The 21,924-nt window shown below is 43.5% G+C and overlaps 1 protein-coding gene across 5 annotated transcripts in view; it reads left to right on the top strand.

Annotated features, from left to right (window-relative positions):
• Positions 1–21,924, top strand: part of BRINP1 (BMP/retinoic acid inducible neural specific 1) — a 423,362-nt gene that overhangs the window by 291,806 nt on the left and 109,632 nt on the right. For 3 of the 5 annotated variants that reach the window (XM_079927235.1, XM_079927236.1, XM_079927234.1), the window contains one exon: positions 5,558–5,825. In XM_079927235.1, the coding sequence (XP_079783361.1) occupies positions 5,608–5,825 (218 nt within the window). In that variant the 5' untranslated portion in view covers positions 5,558–5,607. The remainder of the gene's footprint in view (positions 1–5,557; positions 5,826–21,924) is intronic. The other 2 variants (XM_079927237.1, XM_079927238.1) reach the window with 1 other exon arrangement.

The following is a 21,924-nucleotide window of genomic DNA, read 5'->3' as shown; positions in this document are numbered from 1 at the left end:
GTTCCCTTTATGAATGTTGGAAAAACAACAGTTCTAAAGTGCATGGTGGTGGATATCCAGAGCTGTCCCTGCGATTTGGGGATGGAGAGACGTGGCCGTGAGCATGGGAGTTTTTATTTGAAATGTATTTACTGTTTGTTTGTTGATTTTGAAGGGAGGGGGCAAGTGCTCAATCAGTCATAGTGGGGAGTGAATTGGGTTCTCCAAATGTTAATAAAAGCAAGGAGAAGGAATCTAAAAAAATGATACAAAAGAACTTATATACAAAACAGAAATAGACCCACAGACATAGAAAACAAACTTATGCTTACCAAAGGGGAAGGGGGGTGGGATAATTAGGAGTTTTTGATTAACATATAACACTACTATATTTAAAATAGATAACCAGCAAGGACCTCCTGTATAGCACAGGGAACGGAACTACACTCAATATTTTGTAATAACCTATAAGGGAAAAGAATCTGAAAAAAATAGATATACATGTATGTGTAACTGGATCACTTTGCTGTACACCTGAAACTAACACAACATTGTAAATCAACTATACCTGAAAAACAAGATAAAAAACAAACAAAACAAAAGGAGATGGATGAGTGACCTTTCCAGGTGGTGTCACAGAGCGGAAAAGGTTCGTTTGCGCCCTGTCTTACCCAGTGAAAATAGAATACCATCCATATGCGTAATTTTAAGGTTCTAGCAGCCACATTAAAACAATTAAAAGGAAACAGGTGAAACGAAGTTTAATAACATACTGTATTTACTCCAGTACATCCAAAATAGTACTATTTCGACATGTAGCCAACATAAAATATCCGTGAGATATTTTACAGCCGGTTCCTCTAAGTGTCTGAGATCCGGTGGGTGTGTATTTCATACTCACAGCACATCTCGATTTGGACGAGCCGTATTTCAAGTGCTCAGTAGCCACACGTGGTCAGTGGCTCCCAGCGTGGACAGCACAGCCTCCAGTTCTAACTCTGCCATTTGCCAGCTCTGTGATGGTGGGCCAGTTACTTATCCTTTCCGGACCTTAGTGTCCCCTCCCCCCACATGTAAATGGGGACCATACCCTCTCCGTATTGCAACAAGGTCACATGTGTAAAGCAGCACATAGTAAGTGCTCAGTTAATGGATTGGTGATTCCCTCCTCCAACTGACCTGCATCGCAACTAAACTGTAAGCTCCCTGCAGGAGACTGAAATACAACTTGGCCTCTGACTGTATCGAAATGCAAACCGTTGCTGACCCTCTCTTTCCTCTCCTTCCACTGACATTTCTTTTTCCCCGAAGCTCTGCATCGCTCACTCCTTCACTTTCTTCAGGTCGCCTCTCAAAGGTGACTTCATCAGAGCAGCTTTTCCTCAGCACCTTGTATGTAAAGCAGCAGCCTCACTCTCAATCCTGTTTTATCTGCTTTGGTTTTCTTTAGAGCGCTGCTCACCGTCACACGTACATTTACTGCTCATTTGTTTACTTCTCCCAGCCCAACAGAAAAGAAGCCCTGCTCACTGTTTAATTTCCAGCTAAACCTGTTAATGGATGAATGAATGAATTTATTGAACATCTACAGTGCTTTGCCCTTGGTGGGTAGCATGGAAATGAAATATACAGTCCTTGCTTGAGGGATTCAGAGGGAGTTACAGGTGCTTGAAGGCCCTACCTGGGTCCTAAAATCTCACTCAAGCCTCTGCCACCTGGGTGCTACCCTGGGCACACACGCCATCACTCTGCCCTCTCCCACCCCCAAGGCTTGCTGTATGGCACTTGCTCTGCTCAAATTCCCTTTTGCTCATCTCTGCTCACCAAAAGCTTGCATGCTATGAAGGCCCCGCTCAAACACCACCTCTTGTAAGGATCCTTTCCAGGTCTCTTGGCCAGAAACATTATCTCTGGCCTCTATTCTTCCACGGGACATTTTTCTTTGCTTATAGTATTTATGACAGCCTATTTCATACTAGAATTCCTCAGGCCTCGGTGTGACTCCTCCACAATATTTTGAATCTCTGGAGGGCAGGATCTAATTTCAGCTGGGTGGGGTGAGGGTGGGGATGTAGTGGAAACTATACCCGTAATGAGATATACACAGGTTAGATTCTTGAATACTTAGGACCTGTAAGATTGGGAAAGTTATTTAACGTCTTCAAGTTCCAACGTGCTCATCTGTTAAATGGGAGAGCTGTACCCACCTCGGGGAAGAAACCTTTGTTAACATCTAGTCTGAATTGGATGCTTTGGCTACTGCCAAGAGAACAGACATTTTTCGATCCACGTACACAATAGGTGCTCCATACATGTCAGTCATGGGACCCTTACATTAACCCAAGTCTCCAGTACAGTTGGTGCGAATTTGGGCCTTTTTACAGAATGGGAATCACTGTGTCTGTCGTGATATGACAATATTTAGGTAACATACATACTAATCCTTGCTCTTGCCCAACAAAATGTCCAGTTCTATTCAAATGCACCTCATAGAAACTTGCATGTTCATTTTTAGTGTTCTGTGGATTATTGTGATTTTCTGAGCCAAGAGAGATGTATTCAGACTTCTTCTGTGAAGCAGTCATGTGTACTTGCTGAGATGTAGATTGTATCGTAGACCCCAACTGCAAAAGAGGTTCAGACACAGCTACTGACCTGTCTTGGCCCACTGCCCAGCCAAGACAACGTGGCAGCATGAAAACCAGGAGCTGGAAGACAGGAGTCTAGCCCAGTCAGCCACTCAGGTCCTGATCTTGTAAGAAGGAGTTGGATTAGAGCAGGATTTAACTTTTGCTCCACTGACATTTTAGGTCCAATAGTCTTTGTCACGGGGGGAGGGGCCATCCCGTGCACTGTAGGATGTGCGGCAACGTCCCTGGCCTCTACCCACTAGATGCCAGTAGCATCCCCTCCGTTGGGACAAGCAAAGATGTCCCTTAGGTGGCAAAATGGCTGCCAGAATGAAAGCACTGGGTTCCATCTTTCAAATTTCAGCAAATTCTAGGGCTCGGGGCTGAGGTCTTACCCTCCGACGTGCAGACACACACACACATACGCTGATGTTCCATGTCTAGCCTTGTTTCACTTTTGAAAGCTGCAGTGTTCCGAATCCTGTTTCCTTGTGAACAGTCTAACAGCCAGGCATTCTCTCCCAGGCTCCCACCCCGCACCCACTCACAGCAGAAGCCACGCAGAAGGGCTGGATGGGTGACACGCTGTGATTTCAGTGTGCTGTAGCTCCCCGCCGGGATCTCTGAACAATCGCCTCCACCCCCTGCTTGCCGCTCAGGTGGGCTCTGGCAGACGGTTTTGGCAGCTGGAGCTGTTACAGTTCTGTACTCCACATGTACGTCTTTGTTGTAGGCTCTGAACAAAACCTGAGGCCACAGCTTCTGCCAGCCCACTCCTCTGCTCACATGCCTTTTTCCTTTGCCCCCGACAGCTGGGGCCTGCAGTGCCAAGTAGATTTTTGTAGCTACTCATAATAAAATGGTGCAGTCGGACCACGGAGAGAAATCGCCAATTGGGTCGGAAATTCACATCTCTCTCTTTTTTTTTTTTTTGCAGTACGCGGGCCTCTCTCACTGTTGTGGCCTCTCCCACTGTTGTGGCCTCTCCCGTTGCGGAGCACAGGCTCCGGATGCGCAGGCTCAGCGGCCATGGCTCACGGGCCCAGCCGCTCCGCGGCATGTGGGATCTTCCCAGACCGGGGCACGAACCCGTGTCCCCTGCATTGGCAGGCGGACTCTCAACCACTGCGCGACCAGGGAAGCCCTCTCTTTTTTTGATTTTCTCTCTTTCTTAGCTTGACTTTCTTCCCATTTTCAGCTGGAAGAGTAGACAAGTAAGGGATCATATTTCTTCATGTTTCTATGTGGTTTTCCACTCGACAAATTGGTTTTGTCCTCGCCGTGTTTTTAAACGTTAGACATAAAAATCTGAGATCTAGACAGAGGCCATGACTGTCCAGAGTCACACAGCCAGCAGTATATAGAAACAGTCTTTTAAAGATTCTTGCCAGTTAAAGACTCACAGTCCCATGAGCAAAATGCACACAAACAAATAAGTACAATAAAAGATAGTAAGTACTAACATACAGTTATATAAAGGAGCAATGAGAGCTGAAAGAAAGGAACAACTAACAATTTTTGAGAGGAATAGAAAAAGGAAATGACCTTTGAGGACCTGACCTCAACTGGCTACTGAAAGATAAACGGGATTTGGTGGGGCAGTGGGGACTGTAGGAGCAAAGACGCTCCCAGCAGGGACTGTGTGGACATCATCACCATCAAGATTTATCATTACCTGTATCCTCATCATCATTGATGCCATTTATTGAGCACTTCCTAAAAATGTCAGGTGCTTCATGGGACACTTGGACATAAATGGTGTCATTTCATTCTCATGCTAGTTCTGGGTGTAGGTGCTATTGTTAACTACATTTTACAGACAAGGAAACTGAGGCCCAGAAAGTGAAATCACTTGCCTGAAATAATACAGTTTATAACTGATGGAGCCTGCATTCCCAGCTACCTTTCAATGTAGAGTAAGATAAGCTCTTCCAGACTAAGTGGGGTGGTGGACACAGCACAGTGTTAAACTAGCAAGTAGAATGATGTTGTGATGATAAAAACAAAACTTGTAAATTTTCCAAGGAGCCCCTACTTAAGCTCTCCCTTAGTCTTAAGCATTTCTCCAACATGGCACCCCTGTGCTGTGCTACCACCGAAAGAAGAGGCGGGCAAGACCCCACTAGTTCCTTGGCTTTTAGTTCCCCTTCTGAGTACGAGAGAACCTCGAGGCTCAGAGTCACTGATGGGTGGATCCTCTAGTTACATTTCCTTGGGGTGAAGGAGACAGTCCACTAAGCGTTGTAGAAGTGCGTTCGAATGAACTCCATAAACTCTCCATCTGTAAGGTATTCAACCCGGATAGCCGTGATCATGATGCATCCCAAGACTTTTTGTACTCACCTGATGATGCGAAAGCAAAGCCTGTGTTCAGTTGGTGCATGTTTGTGAGAGAGGAGGAGAGAAAGGGATTCTCATTCACCGAGTCCCTGCTGTGAGATTCAGGTTGTTTGTGAAGATAGCGGATGGGATGGATACTGGAGTTCTATCTCCAAGTTCCTTCCTGGCTGTAGGAGACTCTGTTTCTGCATTCATTCATTTCACTCTTTCAACACTTAAGCCTTGAATACCTATGATGTGCCAGGTGCCAAGATACAGGCGCTTAAGCCCGTCCTCTGTTTTACGGATGAGGAAACTGCATCCCTGAGAGATTCAGCAGTTTGTACGTGTTCATGCGTGTTCACAGAACATGTGAACAACAAAGCAGGAATGCAAGCCCAGATGTCCATAGATGCCATGCTCTTAACCAGAAACTGCACTGATTTTTGTAAACCCTGACACACTCTACTGATGTAAAGGATTATGATGATGTGTTAAGAGCATTTAAAAAATTTTTCCTTTGTCTCTCTCTCTCTCTTCCTTTTATTTTACTTCACCCTCCCCCCTTTCCTCTCTCCCTCTTTTGTTTCCTCTTTCTTTCTCTCTCTTTTTTATTCTCTTCTTCATAGGACTCCACAGAATGGAGCAAGAATGAGAGGAAAAAGGCCGGCAGAAAAGCATGAACTGGAGGTTTGTTGAGCTCCTCTACTTCCTGTTTGTATGGGGCCGTATCTCAGTGCAGCCCTCCCACCAGGAACCAGCTGGGACAGACCAACATGTCTCCAAGGAATTTGATTGGCTTATTTCAGACAGGGGGCCTTTCCACCACTCCAGGAGCTACCTATCCTTTGTGGAAAGACACCGTCAAGGATTTACAACCAGATATAAAATATACAGGTAAGAGCTGGGCTAAGCTTGCCTTTGCTTTTCATTCACTGAGTGCTTTTGGGGGGCCACACATTGGCATGGGCCTTGCTGTATGGAGGAGTGTCTGAGCCAAGTCTGTTATGCACTTTTTCATTATTAATTTATCTATTTATTCATTTATCCATCTATTTAATTTATTACATTGTGCAAGAGATTAGCAATGGTGAGTGAGAATAGCTAGTATTTTTTGAGTACTTACTACTGTGTGCTGGGCATGGTGCGTAGTACTTTGTACACTATCTCATTAAACCTTACAGTAACATCAGAGATAGCATCTATTTGTTTTCTCCACTTTATAGAAGGGGTAACTTGGGCTTCTGCTAGGTGAGATAACTTGTCCAAAGTCACACAGTCTGTGAGTGGTGGGACTGGGATTCAAGCCCTGGTTTATCTGCATGCATAGTCACAGACAGTGTTTTTAGTCAGTTCCATCAGGTGTAGGCTGTATTGTTTTGCAGATGCTATTAATAGAGCAAATATCCTACCCAGACATAGTCACACATTTGGAAACAAGTAGGGACTCTCAGTGAATACCTCTTTCTTGAGCAAGTCCGAACTGGTCTTTGGCCTTTGGGAATCCTACTCATCCCAAAAGGACTTAGCCCCAGATTCTTCCTCTTTGAGAGTCTAAGAAACCATCTTGGACTCTCCCCACTCTACTTGATCACCTCTCTTTGATATTTCCACAGCTCTCTACACTTACACCTCTTTAGTTGTCAACCATTTGGAGAAATACCATTCTTGTATTTCTCTTTCACCTTACTGGAAACTCTGTGAGGCCAGGACTTATATATAATTCATTTCTGGATCCCCAGAGTGATTTTTGTTCTGCCTTGTATCATAAGAACACGAAAAATGTGGACTTAAGTAAATTGGAGAATGCAAAAAACTCTCTAGAGCTCTCTCTAAGACAGCTTAAGCTTCGTCTTAAGGTCAAGGAACAATTCTGGGCCAACTGAAATAGGAGACGAGGAAGCATGGTGGAGGAAACAATCCTAACCTGCAGCTGGGAAGCCATGAATTCAGGTCTTACGTCTTCTGTGTATTTGACAGGAAAATGGGCATATCTCCTTTGCACACTGTGTGACATTGTGGACCTAGGGATGGATGATTCATGAATTTGCTACCAGCTGCAGATGCCTGTGATTCTGTGCTGAATAGTCAAATCCAAGTTTGAAAGTTGGCCCTTATACAAAAGAAAGTTTGCATCTGCTTCTGTGTTCATATTTCACCTATGCTCTTCCTGGGATTCCACTGCTAAAACAAAAGTTTGCAGTCATCCAACAAGCTGATTTGTAAGATCCTTTCTAGCTCTAAAATTAAATAGAAGATTTAACCAAGGTCACATGGTTAATTAAATGATGGAGTTTAATCCAGAAGTCAGGCCCCTGGTCATCTAGTTACTCCTTCCTTCCTTTATTTAATCCTCAAATAATTATTAAGCGCCAGCTAGAGGCCCAGCACCGTGTTTAAGGCAGATGACACGATGGCGAGTAAAACAAACATGGTCCTTGCTCTCATAGCAGTACATTAATTAAACACACACAAACACACACACACACACACACACATACACGGTATAAGTGCTACAAAAGAGAAAGTGCAGGATAGGCATAATTGGAAGATCATAAACATTGATTTGGGACCTATTGTGTGAAAGATCAGGTGTGGCTCCTGTTGTAATCTTCACCTGGACACACATGCAAATAGGTACCCGGAGATGGGTGTGCTCATCTAGGCCAGGTTCAGACCAGAGCAACAGCCAACACGGATGTGCTCTCCAGGGCTGTTGTCCATTGACGTTTTCTCTTCACTACTTCGTTGAAACGCTAAAGCATGTCCACAGGTGATTCGAAGTGTGTCTTCCTGTGTGCTAACATGGACATAGCACATTAGAAACTTGACATTTGCATCATGAAAGAAAGGCTTTACTACCAGCATGCGCCATATTGTCTGAGGCTACAGAGCCAGCCTTTCTGAAATGTCCTAGACCTCAAGCTTCGGCCAGTGCCCCCAACCCTAGAATCCAGGCTAGAGCCCAGGGTGATCTGGGAGCTTCAGAAACTGGGAAGAAGTCTGCTCTCCTCACTTAAGTGGGTTAAGGCCATCTCTGTCCTCATTCATATGCAGGCAGAGGCTGGTTTCAGCTCATAGAGTCGTGGTGGGGAGTTTGTGCCACTGGCAATGATGAGAACCTTTCAAATTAAATCCCAGCAGAAGTCCTCTCTCCTGTTGCTTCACATGCTGAGCAATAAACTGTGCACAAACAGTAGTCTGGGTGCACGAGGTTCGTGCTCTGTCACTCCTAAGTCTGAGCTGATGTGTGGAGGCTCGGGGAGTTTTCTGAACTTGAATCTGCCTGGGTACAGGGACAGCATCCTTGATCCTGGAGGCAGAGAACCAGGGTCCTGGCTCAGTCCGCTCACCTCCCCGCTGTGTGATTTAGGCCAAGTACTGGGACTTCTCTGAGCTCCTGTTTTCTCATCTGCGGAAGGGGAATGTTCGCTAAGATGGTCTCCTGTTTTCTCATCTGCGGAAGGGGAATGTTCGCTAAGATGATCCTTCCCTTCTCTGAAAGTCTGTGATTCCATGAAATATTGTCATTTGGAAATACAGCATGGGATATCGGAGAGGACTCTGGACTTCGAGTCTGCAGACTCAGGTGGTGTTTATTTTGGGCTGCTTACTAGCTTCCTCATCCTGGGCAAATATATTCATGCGTCATTCACTCAAGCGTACATCCAGTGCTTTAGAATTTAACACCAATCATGTACTGTAAGCCGTGCTATGATTCGGTAATATAGAGATGACCAAAAGAAAACAACAAAGCTCGCACACATACACACACACACACACACACACACACACACACACACACCCACAACCTGCAAGGTCCATCCCCTCTTTCACCAAGCTCAGAGGTGGGGTGGAAGATGGAGGGAAAAAAGAGTGAATAAGCAAACAATTATCATTCCACAGAGAGGTATGAATAAGTAACCGCTCAGATACTCAATATTCTCTTCTCTAGAAAGGGACAGTGATGTCTGTCCCACCTACAAGGTCAGATGAGATTAACTTGGTGTGAGATGCTTTGCAAATTTAAATTTTCTTATCTCTGGAAAATTTTTTTCATTAAGGTTCGAAATCATCATTCTAATAGAATCATTTAGTTTCAATTTCTGGTAAGCCCATACACATATTAGTCGTTAAATAGTCTGTGAGGGAGATACTAGTATTGTCCATATTACGAATGAGAAAACTCAGGCATCAAGAGGTGAAGGAGATTGTCCACATCACACATCTGGGATGTGGCAGAGCTAGGAATAAAAGCAGGCCTCTGAGATTCCACAACGTGAGCCCTTAACTCTATGTTGTCATAACCCTCTCTTAGTTCTTAGTTACCTAGTGTATGACCAAATACCCAGAGACTTCCGCTGACCACGGACAAGTTGCAACCTCTCTGTGACTTAGTTTCCTCATCTGTAAAATGGACATAATATTAAATGCCTTGTGTAGCTGTGGCAAGAAATAGTTCAGCTGTCAATCATGGAGAGCTTGGAATTTTGCAGGAGCCATTCCCTCCTTGACCTCAGACAGCTGATGGTATTGCTAGAAATGATTTCTTTTCTTCTCGTGGTATTTTAAAAGTCAGTTTGGTCCAAAGGGTGTTTCTTGTGTTCCCGCTGCCTTTTTGTGTTTTATTTTTCTGTTTCTCTTTTCCTGACTTTGAGATCATCAGTAGTTGCCGTAAATTTGGAAGTTATTTCAGAGGTAGATTTAAAAGGAGGATTGTGGTACCCTTTGTTAAGCTTTGGTTTTGGAGAGTCAGGGTGGGGGGGCGGGGCAGGCACTGATAATGGTGGTCACTGTGCCACAAGACGTGGTTTCATATTGAGTGGTTTTCCCTACAGGTTTCAGAGCAAGTGGTTTGTGGCTTATGGTGCACCTTCCTTTGAGCCTTAAATAAGTACCTAAAAGTTGAATGTAAATCAAATCTTGGTAAACCATGTCTGATTGCCTAACCATCTTGCACATTTATCAGAGTTGCATAAATCTTTGTTCTAATCCACCATCTTGATGGTTCCTTCGTGTGTTTCACAAAAATATCTTTTGTAGGTTTTGTGGCAAAGATACTTCACTAAATGAATGGGGCTGGGGCTGGGTGGATGATTCTGCTGAGATGAATGAGATGTGACCCTTGTCCAAAAATCATTCAGGAGTATATATTGGAAATGCTGGAGAGGGTGTGGAGAAAAGGGACCCCTCTTGCACTGTTGGGGCGAATGTAAATTGATACAGCCACTATGGAGAACAGTATCGAGTTTCCTTAAAAAACTAAAAACAGAACTAACATATGACTCAGCAATCCCACTACTGGGCATATACCCTGAGAAAACCGTAATTCAAAAAGAGTCATGTACCAAAATGTTCATTGCAGCACTATTTATAATAGCCAGGACATGGAAGCAACCTAAGTGTCCATCGACTGATGAATGGATAAAGAAGATGTGGCACATATGTACAATGGAATATTACTCAGCCATAAAAAGAAACGAAATTGAGTTATTTGTAGTGAGGTGGATGGACCTAGAGTCTGTCATACAGAGTGAAGTAAGTCAGAAAGAGAAAAACAAATACCGTATGCTAACACGTATATATGGAATCCAAAAAAAAAGGGTCTGAAGAACCTAGGGGCAGGACAGGAATAAAGACACAGACGTAGAGAATGGACTTGAGGACACGGGGAGGGGGAAAGGTAAGCTGTGACGAAGTGAGAGAGTGGCATGGTCATATATACACTACCAAATGTAAAATAGATAGCTAGTGGGAAGCAGCCGCATAGCACAGGGAGATCAGCTCAGTGCTTTGTGACCACCTACAGGGGTGGGATAGGGAGGGTGAGAGGGAGACGCAAGAGGGAGGGGATATGGGGACATATGTATATGTATAACTGATTCACTTTGTTATACAGCAGCAACGAACACAACAATGTAAAGCAGTTATACTCCAATAAAGATGTTAAACATAAATTAATTGATTTTTTTTAAAAAGTGTATATTGGGTGCTTAGGTTTGTTAGATGCTGTGCACTGGGGAATTGATGATATATAAGGTGGACAGGTCCCTGCTTCGAGGAGCTTACAGACTTGGGTGGTGAGGGTGAAGTCCACCATTCAGGATGCTGTGGTTGAACTTGAAAGGAGACCCCCCCCGACCTCTGGCTTCCAGATAGAATCTTGATATCACATGGTGCAAGGGTTGTATTTCTATTAGTGTGGCTCAAATCAGTCTAAATCAGCATTTCTTAAAGTATCTCACATGCAGCTGGAATTCAGTGCGATGTTAAAAGGCATTTCTAGAAAAAAAAATCCCATAGTCAAATAAATAATAATAAAAACAGTAATAAGGATAAGTCAGTTGCTAACGTTGAAAGATTACCAAGCGTCTAGCATGGACACACAGTGTCTAAATTACTGCAGCAGATTTTGGTCCTTATAATAATCCTGTGCTTAGGTATTGTTATCATCCCCATTTACATACCTTGCCCAAGGAAAGAGAGCTACTTCATGGTAGAGTAGAATGTATCACAAACGAGCAGATTCCAGAGTCTGCATGTGTAACCATGCTATATTGCCTCCCAAATGACATAGATATATTTGTTTGGAAAACCAAGCAACGTTATACAGGCTTCCTTACCGCAGGGCTTTTCAGGGTCTTTCCTAGACTGTTTAACAATGTTTAAGCCAACCTCTTTGACCCTACCACCTCTTTTTCTCAGAGAGATCAGAATTCGGATGAGCAGGCTTCAGGAGGTACTGGCTCTACCTGGCTTTGGCAGCTTGAGTGTTGCTTCTTTGGATGCCAGCCTGTGTCAAAGTGATCTGAAAAGACACCGCTTCCACTTGGGGAGCTGGCCCCTGGCTGAGGAAGCCACCCTACCTGTTGGGATTTTGCTTGGAACACTTTGATCTAAATCTACTTCCTGGTTTATAATTCAAAGAAATGGAATTAACAGCTTCAGTTTTCTGTCACCAGTAATAACCTTATCTTTTTTTCCTCCTCCTTCTCATTTCTTAAATTTCTGCACTACTATTTCTTATTCCTAAATTTGGCATTTCACCCTGTGGGTGTGGGGATGAAAACTTCAACAGAGGCCAGAGCCATAGTTACAGAGGAAGGTGAAACCTTGGTTTAATATGCAAAGAAGTGGCTGCACGTCAGAATCACCTGCAAAGCTTTTAAACAATTCCGATGCCTGGGTCCTTCCTCAGATATTTGGATTTGTAGTTGGTCTAGGATAGACATGAGAACCACCAACCTAGGGGTGATTTTGCTTCCTAATGGGACATTTAGAAATGTCAGGGGGGCATTTTTGGTTGTCACAGTCGGTTGTGGGGAGGCGGTTTGCTCCTGGCATCTGGTGGATAGAAGCCAGGGATCAGGGATACAGCTGAACACCCTACAATGCAGAGACAGCCCTCTGCAGCAAGGAATTATCTGGCTCACAATGCCAGTAGCATAGAGGTTGAGCACCTTTGCTCTAAAGCAAGGATTTTAGGAAAAAAGGAAAAGGGATGGTTGGGAAGGATATTAGAAAAAATGGTTTTAGAGTTTGGTTCTCATGAGTTTGAGTTGGAATGAAGTATAGGTGCCAGTGCAGTGTCTGGGTTCCCAAAACAATCTGGCTGCAGGACCAAAGGGGAAGGGATTTTCCATCTTTTCAGACATGCCCTCAGATCAGGGTGGCAGCTGATGCGTTAAGGAAGGTGAATTGATTTTTGCTTCCTGCTGCAGAGAAGTAGCACTTAAGGGAAACTAGTTTTCTACCCCAGAAATAACCAGCCTCCGTTCCTCCAGGAGTTCTGGGAGATTTGGTGAGTTTCTCATCTGACTATAGTATTCTATAGGAGGTAAGATGTTTAGGCACCCACTGTTAGGTTCAGATACACATGGCCTGAGTCATAAAAAACCAGCTTGGGCAAAGTGCATTAAGGGATACTTTTTTTTTTTCTTTAAGTGGGCTCAAAAGAAGATGAGACTGGGACGGTGTCCCACGTTTGTCATTGTCAGTTTCAGCCACATAGAGGTTGGCATCACTGGTGAGAATCAATACCCTGTGCCCTTGCCCCTACCTTATCCCTCATTCAATCCAAGTTTTGGATCAAGCTGTCCCTGAATAGAGAGGGATGGGGAGGGCTAGTCAGCAAACATCTCCCGGGCCACTTGATGTCAATTCAGAGATAATCTTCTGTGTTGATTATTTAAAATTGATCTTCCACTTCTAAGCCCAATAGCTTTATTGCTACCAAATTGGTACCTTTGCAGTACTTTACCTCTTTGCTCCCATTCCATTACCAGACTGGCTTCTGTGAGCTGCTAAGCTTAGTTTGCTGCAATCTCTGCAGAGCAATTGTTCAGCTTCAGTCAGGAGCCATGTCTGAAAATGGACTGGCTTTTGCACACCTCCCTCCAAAGGGCAGACTGACACGGGGTCTTAAAACGGACATCATAAGATATGGTGATTGTTATGACTGGGGAAATCAGGAGGAGAATGAAGACAAGCCCTTGGAGCTTCAGACTCTACGCCCCAAATCTTGGCTGAGGAAGAAAGAAAGGGACCCGATCTGTGATCTGGAGCACCTGCCACTCATTCATTCATTTGAAAAATGTTTACTGATCTCCGAATTCCTACTGACCAGTCTCTACGACAGTTCCTTGGAGTTAGGGAGAGGAAAGACTGGATCCCTGACCTCAAGGAATTCAAAGTGTCTTGGGGAAAACCGACTGATGGGCAGATAACCACAGTGCCATAGGCTCAGTTCCCTGATTGATCAATACGCTGGGTGCTGTGTTTGTGGTGGGGATGGGAACTACCCTTGGCATTGGGATCATGAATGTGGGGCACGATGGGGGGAAAAGACAAATCTAGGGAGGCATCCTAGAGGGAGGGGTATTTGACTCAGTCTTCAAGGAGGATTAGGATTTTATGAGAAGGCAGTGGGGGGAAAAGCAGCCCAGATAAAGGGAGGTAGTGCCTGCAAAGGCAAAGAGGCAGAAGAAATCCTGGAACTCTGTGTGTGTGTGTGTGTGTGTGTGTGTGTGTGTGTGTGTGTGTGTGTATTTTGAGTAGTATAGTAGTCCCCTCTTAGCCAAGGTTTCATGTTCTGCGGTTTCAGTTACAATCAACTGCTGTCCAAAAATATTAAATGGAAAATTCCAGAAATAAACCACTCAAAAGTTTTAAATTGCACACCATTCTGAGTAGTGTGATGAAATCTTGTACTGTCCAGCTCCGCCCCTCCCAGGTCCCGAATCATCCCTTTGTCCAGTGTATCCCCTCCTGTTCATCAGTAGCCATCTCGGTTTTGGTTTTCAGATCAACTGTCTTGGGATCTCAATGCTTATGTTCAAGTAGCTCTTGTTTTACTTAGTAATAGCCCCAAAGTGCCAGAGTAGTGGTGCTGACAATTCAAATGGGCCATAGAGAAACGGTGAAGCGCTTCCTTTAAGTGAAAAGGTGAAAGCTCTCAACTTAATAAGGAAGGAAAAACACTTATATGCTGAGGTTGCTAAGCTCTATGGTAAGAATGAATCTTCTGTGAGATTGTGAAGAAGGAAACAAATTCATGCTAGCTTTGCTGCCACACCTCAGACTGCAAAAGTCATGGCCAAAGTGCATGATAAGGGCTTAGTTAAGGTGGAAAAGGCATTACATTTTTATCGTAAGGTATTTATAGAGAAAGAAAGGTGAGGGGGAGAGACCACATTCACATAACTTTTACAATATATTGCTGTAATTGTTCTATTTTATTATTAGTTACTGTTGTTAAATTCTTACTATGCCTAATTTATGTATCAAACTTTATCAAAAGTATGTGTATATATAGGAAAAACATACGGTATACATAGTGTTCAGTACTATCCATGGTCTCAGGCATCCACTGGGCATCTTGGAATGTTTCCTCCACCAATGGGGTGGTCCTACTGCAGTGATGATAGGAAATAAGGCTGGATGGCAGCTTGGAGCCAACAGTGAAAGGAATTTAGGAAGGCAAATTGATTTCAAACAACCTTCAAACTCCAGTTAATTGTCAGGGTAGTAGTACATTTCTCTTTAGAACAGTGGGGTTTTTTGTTTGTTTCATTTTTACATTTCTTGACCTCACTTATGCTAAGAAATACATTTCAGGACACTCAATAAGCCTAGAGATAAGAAGATATGTAATTGAAATGAAAACTCATGCAAAAAATACTTAACCTTACTCCATGTGATGCATCTTGATATTTTCTACTCTATACTGTTCTAATATAACCTATTCCTTTCTGATTCATTTATTTTTTAAAATACTGGTGTCTACCAACTTCATTGATTTCAGCCTCCACTAACGGGGTAGACCTTGCAGTTTGAAAAACACTGACTTTGAGGCTATGTTGTGGTTACGTTTTTGCTCAGTGGAAAATTGCGCCATGTTTGAGAAGCAGAGTTTGCTGTGGGTTCAGGTTAGAACCTGTTCCTTGTCTGATAGAAGTGACAGGAAAACAGTGAAGGGTTTGAAACGTGAGACTGGCATGGGCCGATATACATTTAGAAATATTGCTCTGGCTGCAGCGTGAGGAATGCGTGGAAGGGAATGAGAGAGAAGGGTTAGAAAGCTGTGGCAGTAATTCAAGGGAGAGGAAGGAGTCACTGGAGCCAAGACAAAGGCTATAAAGATGGAATTCATTAACTCCCGAGTACCACTCAGGTCCACCAACAAAGCTGCTTGGGACCTACCTGTCAGGCAGCTCCCTTCCTGGGTTGCATCCGGGCTTACCTGCCCTAGTTCCATTCTAGGCACCCTGTGGCAGGATGCATTCTTTTATGGAGAGTTCTACAGCCACCGGATACTTTTGTGTCTCTTAAGAAAGGAACCAGAATGCCCAGGCTTCTGCCTCCAGGCTGTTTCCTTATCTCTCAAGGCCTTCCTTCTGGGCATGAGAATTACTAGGTCTCAATAGCAGTGGATTCCCAGACTAGCTTGGAGGAAGGCTTTGCATCCCACCCTTTATCTGCACCTGACTTGTCTCTGCAAACCTTGATGGAAACTTCCAGCCGCAAGTCAGTAGCTAAGCTGATGTGAACCCTAATAACACAGCCGCTAAAGTTTAGCGATGAAGAGCAAGTCTTTAGGCTCAGGCAGACCTTGGTTTGAATCCTGGCTCTGCCAGGTTTAATCCCACTTAGCAGAGAGCAAGTGCTTGAGGACCAGTAACTAAAACAAGTTACCCATTTGTATTTGAAACACCCCTACCTGCAAATTCATCCCTAAGAACTCTGCGAAAGCTTGCGGGAGACCTCCAACCACAAGAGGGGTGCTTGACCTGTGTGCACTGTAGCCCAGGTGCTCTAGGAAGGCAGTATAACTCCAGTCTCATATTAAGAGGACACTTATCTGGAGGAAAACACAGAAAGAGGACAAGAGAGAGGAAGATTGCTGATGCCCTGTGACACATGTGGCAGGAATCCAGAGGTCTGCGCACTGGCAAAGCATCCTTAAGCAATCAGCACGCATTGATTCCTGTAAACAGTGCACGTCCCATGATTTGCAAGCGTCTAATTTATTAATCAGCCCAGGTGACAGGAGCAGTCTGCGACCTCTCGTCTTCTCGGTGCCTGCCAGGTTGTCTTCGATGTGTGTTGCTCGGGAGACGCTGGGCCCCCAGAGATGGCTTCCCACCTCAGCCCCTTCACCGTAGTCAGCAGCATTTCAGGATGGGGTGTATACAGTGGTGAGGGTCACTCTGCTTTTCCTCAAATTGCAGTCTTGTTGACAGAAGGCCAGCAGCCTCCATCCCTGAGTGCTTGTGACAAGCTCTCTGTGACTCTAGTATGACACCCGGCTTTATACCACGTTGATGGGGGAGGGTGGTTTGTGCGAGAAAAAAGGAGGTGAATATAAATGATATGGAAGTCTCTGCACTGCTAAATGGTTTGGGATTGTCTGATTTGGTAAGGAACTGCTCACCTGTGCATGAGTTCGGCAAGGATTTGTTGAATCCCTACCATGGGCAGGGACTATGTTAGCCTCTGCTGACACCAGAGTGTTACTGATCTGTGGTCTCAAGAGCACCGAATGTAGCTGGGGAGAAACAGACAATATATAAGCAACCACATTGCTACCTCGTATAAGGAGTGCAGGGAAAGAAGTATAAAATGCAGTATTAGTGTGAAGGAAGGGTGCTGAAGCTGACCTTGCAAGATTAAGAAAGCCTTTAAAGAAGAAAAAATTTTTCTCAGATCTGGACGGTGGGAGTTAGGCAAAGGAGGTTAGCGCTGTGTGTGTGTGTGTGTGTGTGTGTGTGTGTTTTGAGGGGGTATCTGTAAAGGGGTAGACTTGTTCTGGGACCTGCAGATAACTCATTGTGAGTGATAGGCAGAGAAAATGTTAGCATGCAGGCCAGAGAAATCAGAAGGGGTTCAGGTCACGAAGCCCTGTGAATGTTATATAAAAAACTTTGAACTTTACCCTAAGGTGATGGCTCCCACACTTTCTCATTTCAAGATGCTCTTACAGTCTCAGTGATTTTATTTCCCAAGGTCAGAGAAATACTAATAATTCTGTTTATTAAGTACGTAAGTACAAACAACTTAATGAAGTATTTACGTCCCCAAAAGTTTAGTAGCCATTTGGAAGATAATACATGTGAATCTAAGGAAAAACAATATCTTTATTTTATCCTTAAATAACCACAGTTACTACTGCTCAACCCTTGCAATTCGATACAGCCACCTTCCTTTCCGGTTCCTTGTTAATTTTTCTGCAGTTTTATAATTGTACCAACTGCCAAAAACCCACCTTAACAAAGATATGCTGTTATTGAAAGAAATGTAGTGTGTTTTCACGTTGAAACTGTGAACTACCTCAGGGTAGTAGTTTTCGTGATACCCAATGAATATCAAGTATCCCTCACTTTGCTGAAACATTAAAAATATCCCACTGTGCTCCTGTGGCTTGCTATGGTACTTTGCAGCATCTCAGCACACAATTTAGGAACCAGGTTCTAAGGACAATAGGGATTTAGAGGATTTTGCCCAGTGGCAAAGCATGTTCAGGTTGTCATCTTAGAAAGATCACTTCTGCTAAAATGGAGAGAATGCACTGATGGGGGAAAGTTGGGAGAGAGTGCAAAAATGTATGGCAAGAAAATAGAATGCTATGGCAGTGACCCACGTGAGAAAGGAGAGTATCTTGGAGTAAAGTAGCATTGATGGGGATTTGAGATATGTTTTTCTTAATTTTTTAAAATTTAAAATTATTATAGATTGGCAAGAAGTTGCAGAGACAGTATAGAGAGATCCCATGTACCCTTCACCCGGTTTCCCCCAAGAGTTACATCTTATATAACTGTAGTACAATATCAAAACCAGGACACTGAGATGGGTACACTGTGTGTGTATAGTCTATGCTATGTTATCGCATGTGTAGATTCATGTAACCACCACCACAATCAAGATACAGAACAGTTTCATCATCTCAAAGATTTCTCTAGTGCTATCTGCTTAGGGTCACAAGTCTCCTTTTTCCCTATCATCCCTAAGCCCTGGCAGCCACTAATTTGTTTCCCATCTCTGTAATTGCATCATTTCAAGAATGTCATAGAAACAAAATCATAACTTGAGATACTTTAAGGAGACCAAAGACTCAGTATTTGCATGTGAATGTTGAAAGAGAGGGAAGACTCAAGTTGCAAAGGACTTAGCAAGGTCATAATTTAAGTGATGAATCACTTGATCTAGGTTAAATAGGAAAAAGAATGGGGGAACATTTTTAACTTGGTCAACTGGTGGGTGGTTTTACTTTTTATTAAGACAGGGAGCCTTGGAAGGCCAGGAGGGTTTTTGGGGCATTGTTTGTGTCTGAAGATGTTGAGGCGGCTTTGGAAATGTTGAATTTAAACTACCTGGAACATCCAGTTAGAGACTTGGTAGGTAGTTGTTTTATAAATGGTTCTAACCCTCAAAAGAGAGTGCTTGGAAAAAAAAATACAGTCATCAGGTTACCAATGGTAATTGAAAACATCCCTTGGGAGTCTTCACTTATGGAAGAGCCTGTTTAACATGTGCAGAGAAAAACATTGAGAAGTTGAGGAATGGCCAGTAGAAAGGAGCAAAATCAGGGACAGTTGGTGCCATGGAAGCTAAAATAAATGAATATTTAAGAGAGAAGGTAATCTGATATATTACTCAAGGTAAGAACTGAAAGTAGTCTTTTATACTTAAAATCTTGACCTTGGCAAGAACTATTTAAATGGAATGTTGGGGACAGAAGCCAGATTGCAGTGGGTTGAAAAATAAGGGAGAAGCAAGAGAGTAGATATATTTTTTTAAGAAACGTGGCTCTGAAAGGCAGCAGGGATGTGAAATAAAAAGAAGGCTTTTTTGTTGTTTTTGTTTGGTTTTTAAGAGGGAAGGTGACGGTGAAGAGAGGGAGAGACTGGTGCTGAGGGGCAGAGGGGGGTTATTTTTGATGAGGCGATTCCTGAAGGGGAAGGGAGGGAAAGGGTAAGAGCTTAGATTGAGGTAAAAGAAGGGATGCCTTTAAGCTGAAATAGGAAGAAGGAAGGGAAAGAGGTGTGGGTGCAGACAGATCTGTTGATTTCACTCCTGGTGATTTGAAGGGACTTGCAATGGCTTCTGTTCTCTTTGTGAAGTAGGATGTGAAACCAGTTGCTGAGGAAGGGGGTACTTGGGAGTGCAAAAAAAGAAAAAAAAATGCAGTGTTATGAAATAGTTAATCTGAAGAATGGTAGAAAGATCTGATTAAGGAAATATAAAAGGATCACCAGGAAGAAGTTAGGGTTCTGACCATGTTTGTGATCACATTTTATAACAGTTGTAGTCTGTGCAGCTGGGATATTATTCTCCCAAAGAACTGAAAATTTGAGGTAAGATCATGGATAGTGGATGTGGGTTCAGACAGGGTGGGCTTTGCCAAGTGGATGAGATGGAAGGACAATTGGGTAAAGGAGTTACAGGTATGGGTCAAAGGTAAATATAGGGATGGATCATTGGATCTCAGTCAATCCAAAAGGAAGTGAAGAGAGTCGATAGCGGATAAAGGGAAAGAAGATGGTCATGGGCCAAGCAGTCTTAAAGAGGTAGGGAGCAGGTGTTGTGATAGGCAAGTCGGAGACTAGAAGGTTTTAACATAATGCGTCAGAGTTAGAGGAACTTTGGGAGCTGACACGTTTGAGTAGTCATCATGGGGGGAAGTAGGATGCTGGAAGAGAGCAGGGGTGAAGATCATTGAGATAAAGTAGGTCAAGAGACTGAGAGGCTGAGGGTATTGGATGTTAGGGATAAAGACATGACTTGGGGTGAAGACATAGTTTGAAAATCAGATGCTGTTCAATTAACATGAGAGAATACCTCAGAATTTAGTTATTGAACACAAGGAAGAAATGAACGCAGAGGATGGGGTGGAGGAGAAAACCTGTAACAGAAGATTTGCATTCAATTCTTTGTCCCTTCTCCATTAGATCTTTGAATAATGTCTAGCCTCTCTGAGCCTCGATTTCCTCCTTCTTAAAGAGGAACTTACAATCTTTATGTCCCTGACAGAGATGTAGAGTGTGACAAAAGGGGAAGAGGAAGTAAATGTGCTTAGTAAACCCTGCACCTTCGTGTAAATGTGGGCCCTGTTGTTTCTGTTTACTGGCACCGGCAGATTGGCTTTGGGTTCCTTTAACTGCTCTGATGCAAGATTGTGCTTTGGTACCTAATCAGTGCATTGGAATAGCCCGATTTCAGAATATCATTCTAGGATAACAGAGTGAATGGCAGCTGTAGTATTGGAGACGGACTGTTACGTGTACTATCTTTTAGACGTCTCGAATAAATGCGCGAGTACAGTTGACCCAGACAAATTGACCGATGAAAGGATAACTTGTGCTTCAACATAATGAGTTCAATATTCTTTTGATTTCCAAAAAAAGCGCTGAGGCACTCAGGCCTGGGATGCTTGTCAGCAAAAGGGAAATGTAGATTGTATTGCATTTCCTTTAGACAGCACTGAGTTCTCACTAACAGCTTCGGCTCAGCCTGCTTTTAGTTTCTTTTTAGTTTTGATATTTAAATTTTTGGCCATGCTACGCAGCCTGCAGGATTTTAGTCCCCCAACCAGGGATCGAACCCATGCCCGCTGCAGTGGCAGCTTGGAGTCTTAACCACTGGACCACCAGGGAAGTCCCTCAACCTGCTTTTAAATTTAATAGTAGTAGTAGCAGCAGCAGTAGTAAGGGCAAGGGAAGGGACTACTAGGGAGCAGGGGCTTCTAAAGACAGAATGTTCAGGAAGGGGCACCTCCTTACCATGTAACTCTCCCACCCTTGCTGTTTCAAGTTGAGCTGAAGTGAATAAGATAGTGGGAAGAATTCCAAAACAGAATCCAGTTGGAGTTCATTCCAGAACCAAGACAATGTTGAAAAACAAAGCACATACAAAATGGAACTAGTGAACCAGTGTGACGTGATACTGAATATATTAATAGCTGAATAACCTAACAACCTTAATAAGTAATTTGATCCTCACAACAATTCCATGTGACAGCTACTACCTTTCATCCCACGTTACAGATGAGGAAATGGAGGCTCACAGAAGTATTTAGCCCAAGGTCACACAGTTGGGAAGTCGCATAACTGTGATTCAAACCCAGACAATCTGATTCCAGACTCGGTGCTTGTAACCCCTGGCTCTACAGAGTGCTAGGCGGGGTGAAGTGACAGCAGCCCTGGGACTCAAGGAGCCTGTGTCCTACTCCATTGTTGACATTGAATCACCTTGTGACTGGAGCAAATTTTCCTTTTCTAATACTCCACAATTTCATTTCTCCTCCTTCTTCATGTCCTTTTTTTCTTTCCTTTTCCCATTCTTCTTTTTCCTGTTGAAATATACCTTCCCTATGTAATGCTTTAAAAGTCATAAGACACTTTCCCATAACAAGTGAGTAGTAATATCCCATTTTAAAGATGAGGTAGGCAAAACTTGGAGCAGCTAACTAGTTTGTCTAGTGTGATATACCTGGTAAATG

The sequence above is a fragment of the Stenella coeruleoalba genome, assembly GCF_951394435.1.
Source record: "Stenella coeruleoalba genome assembly, chromosome: 7".
Classification (NCBI taxonomy): Eukaryota; Metazoa; Chordata; class Mammalia; order Artiodactyla; family Delphinidae; genus Stenella; species Stenella coeruleoalba.
This window is presented reverse-complemented; position numbering and strand designations above follow the sequence as displayed.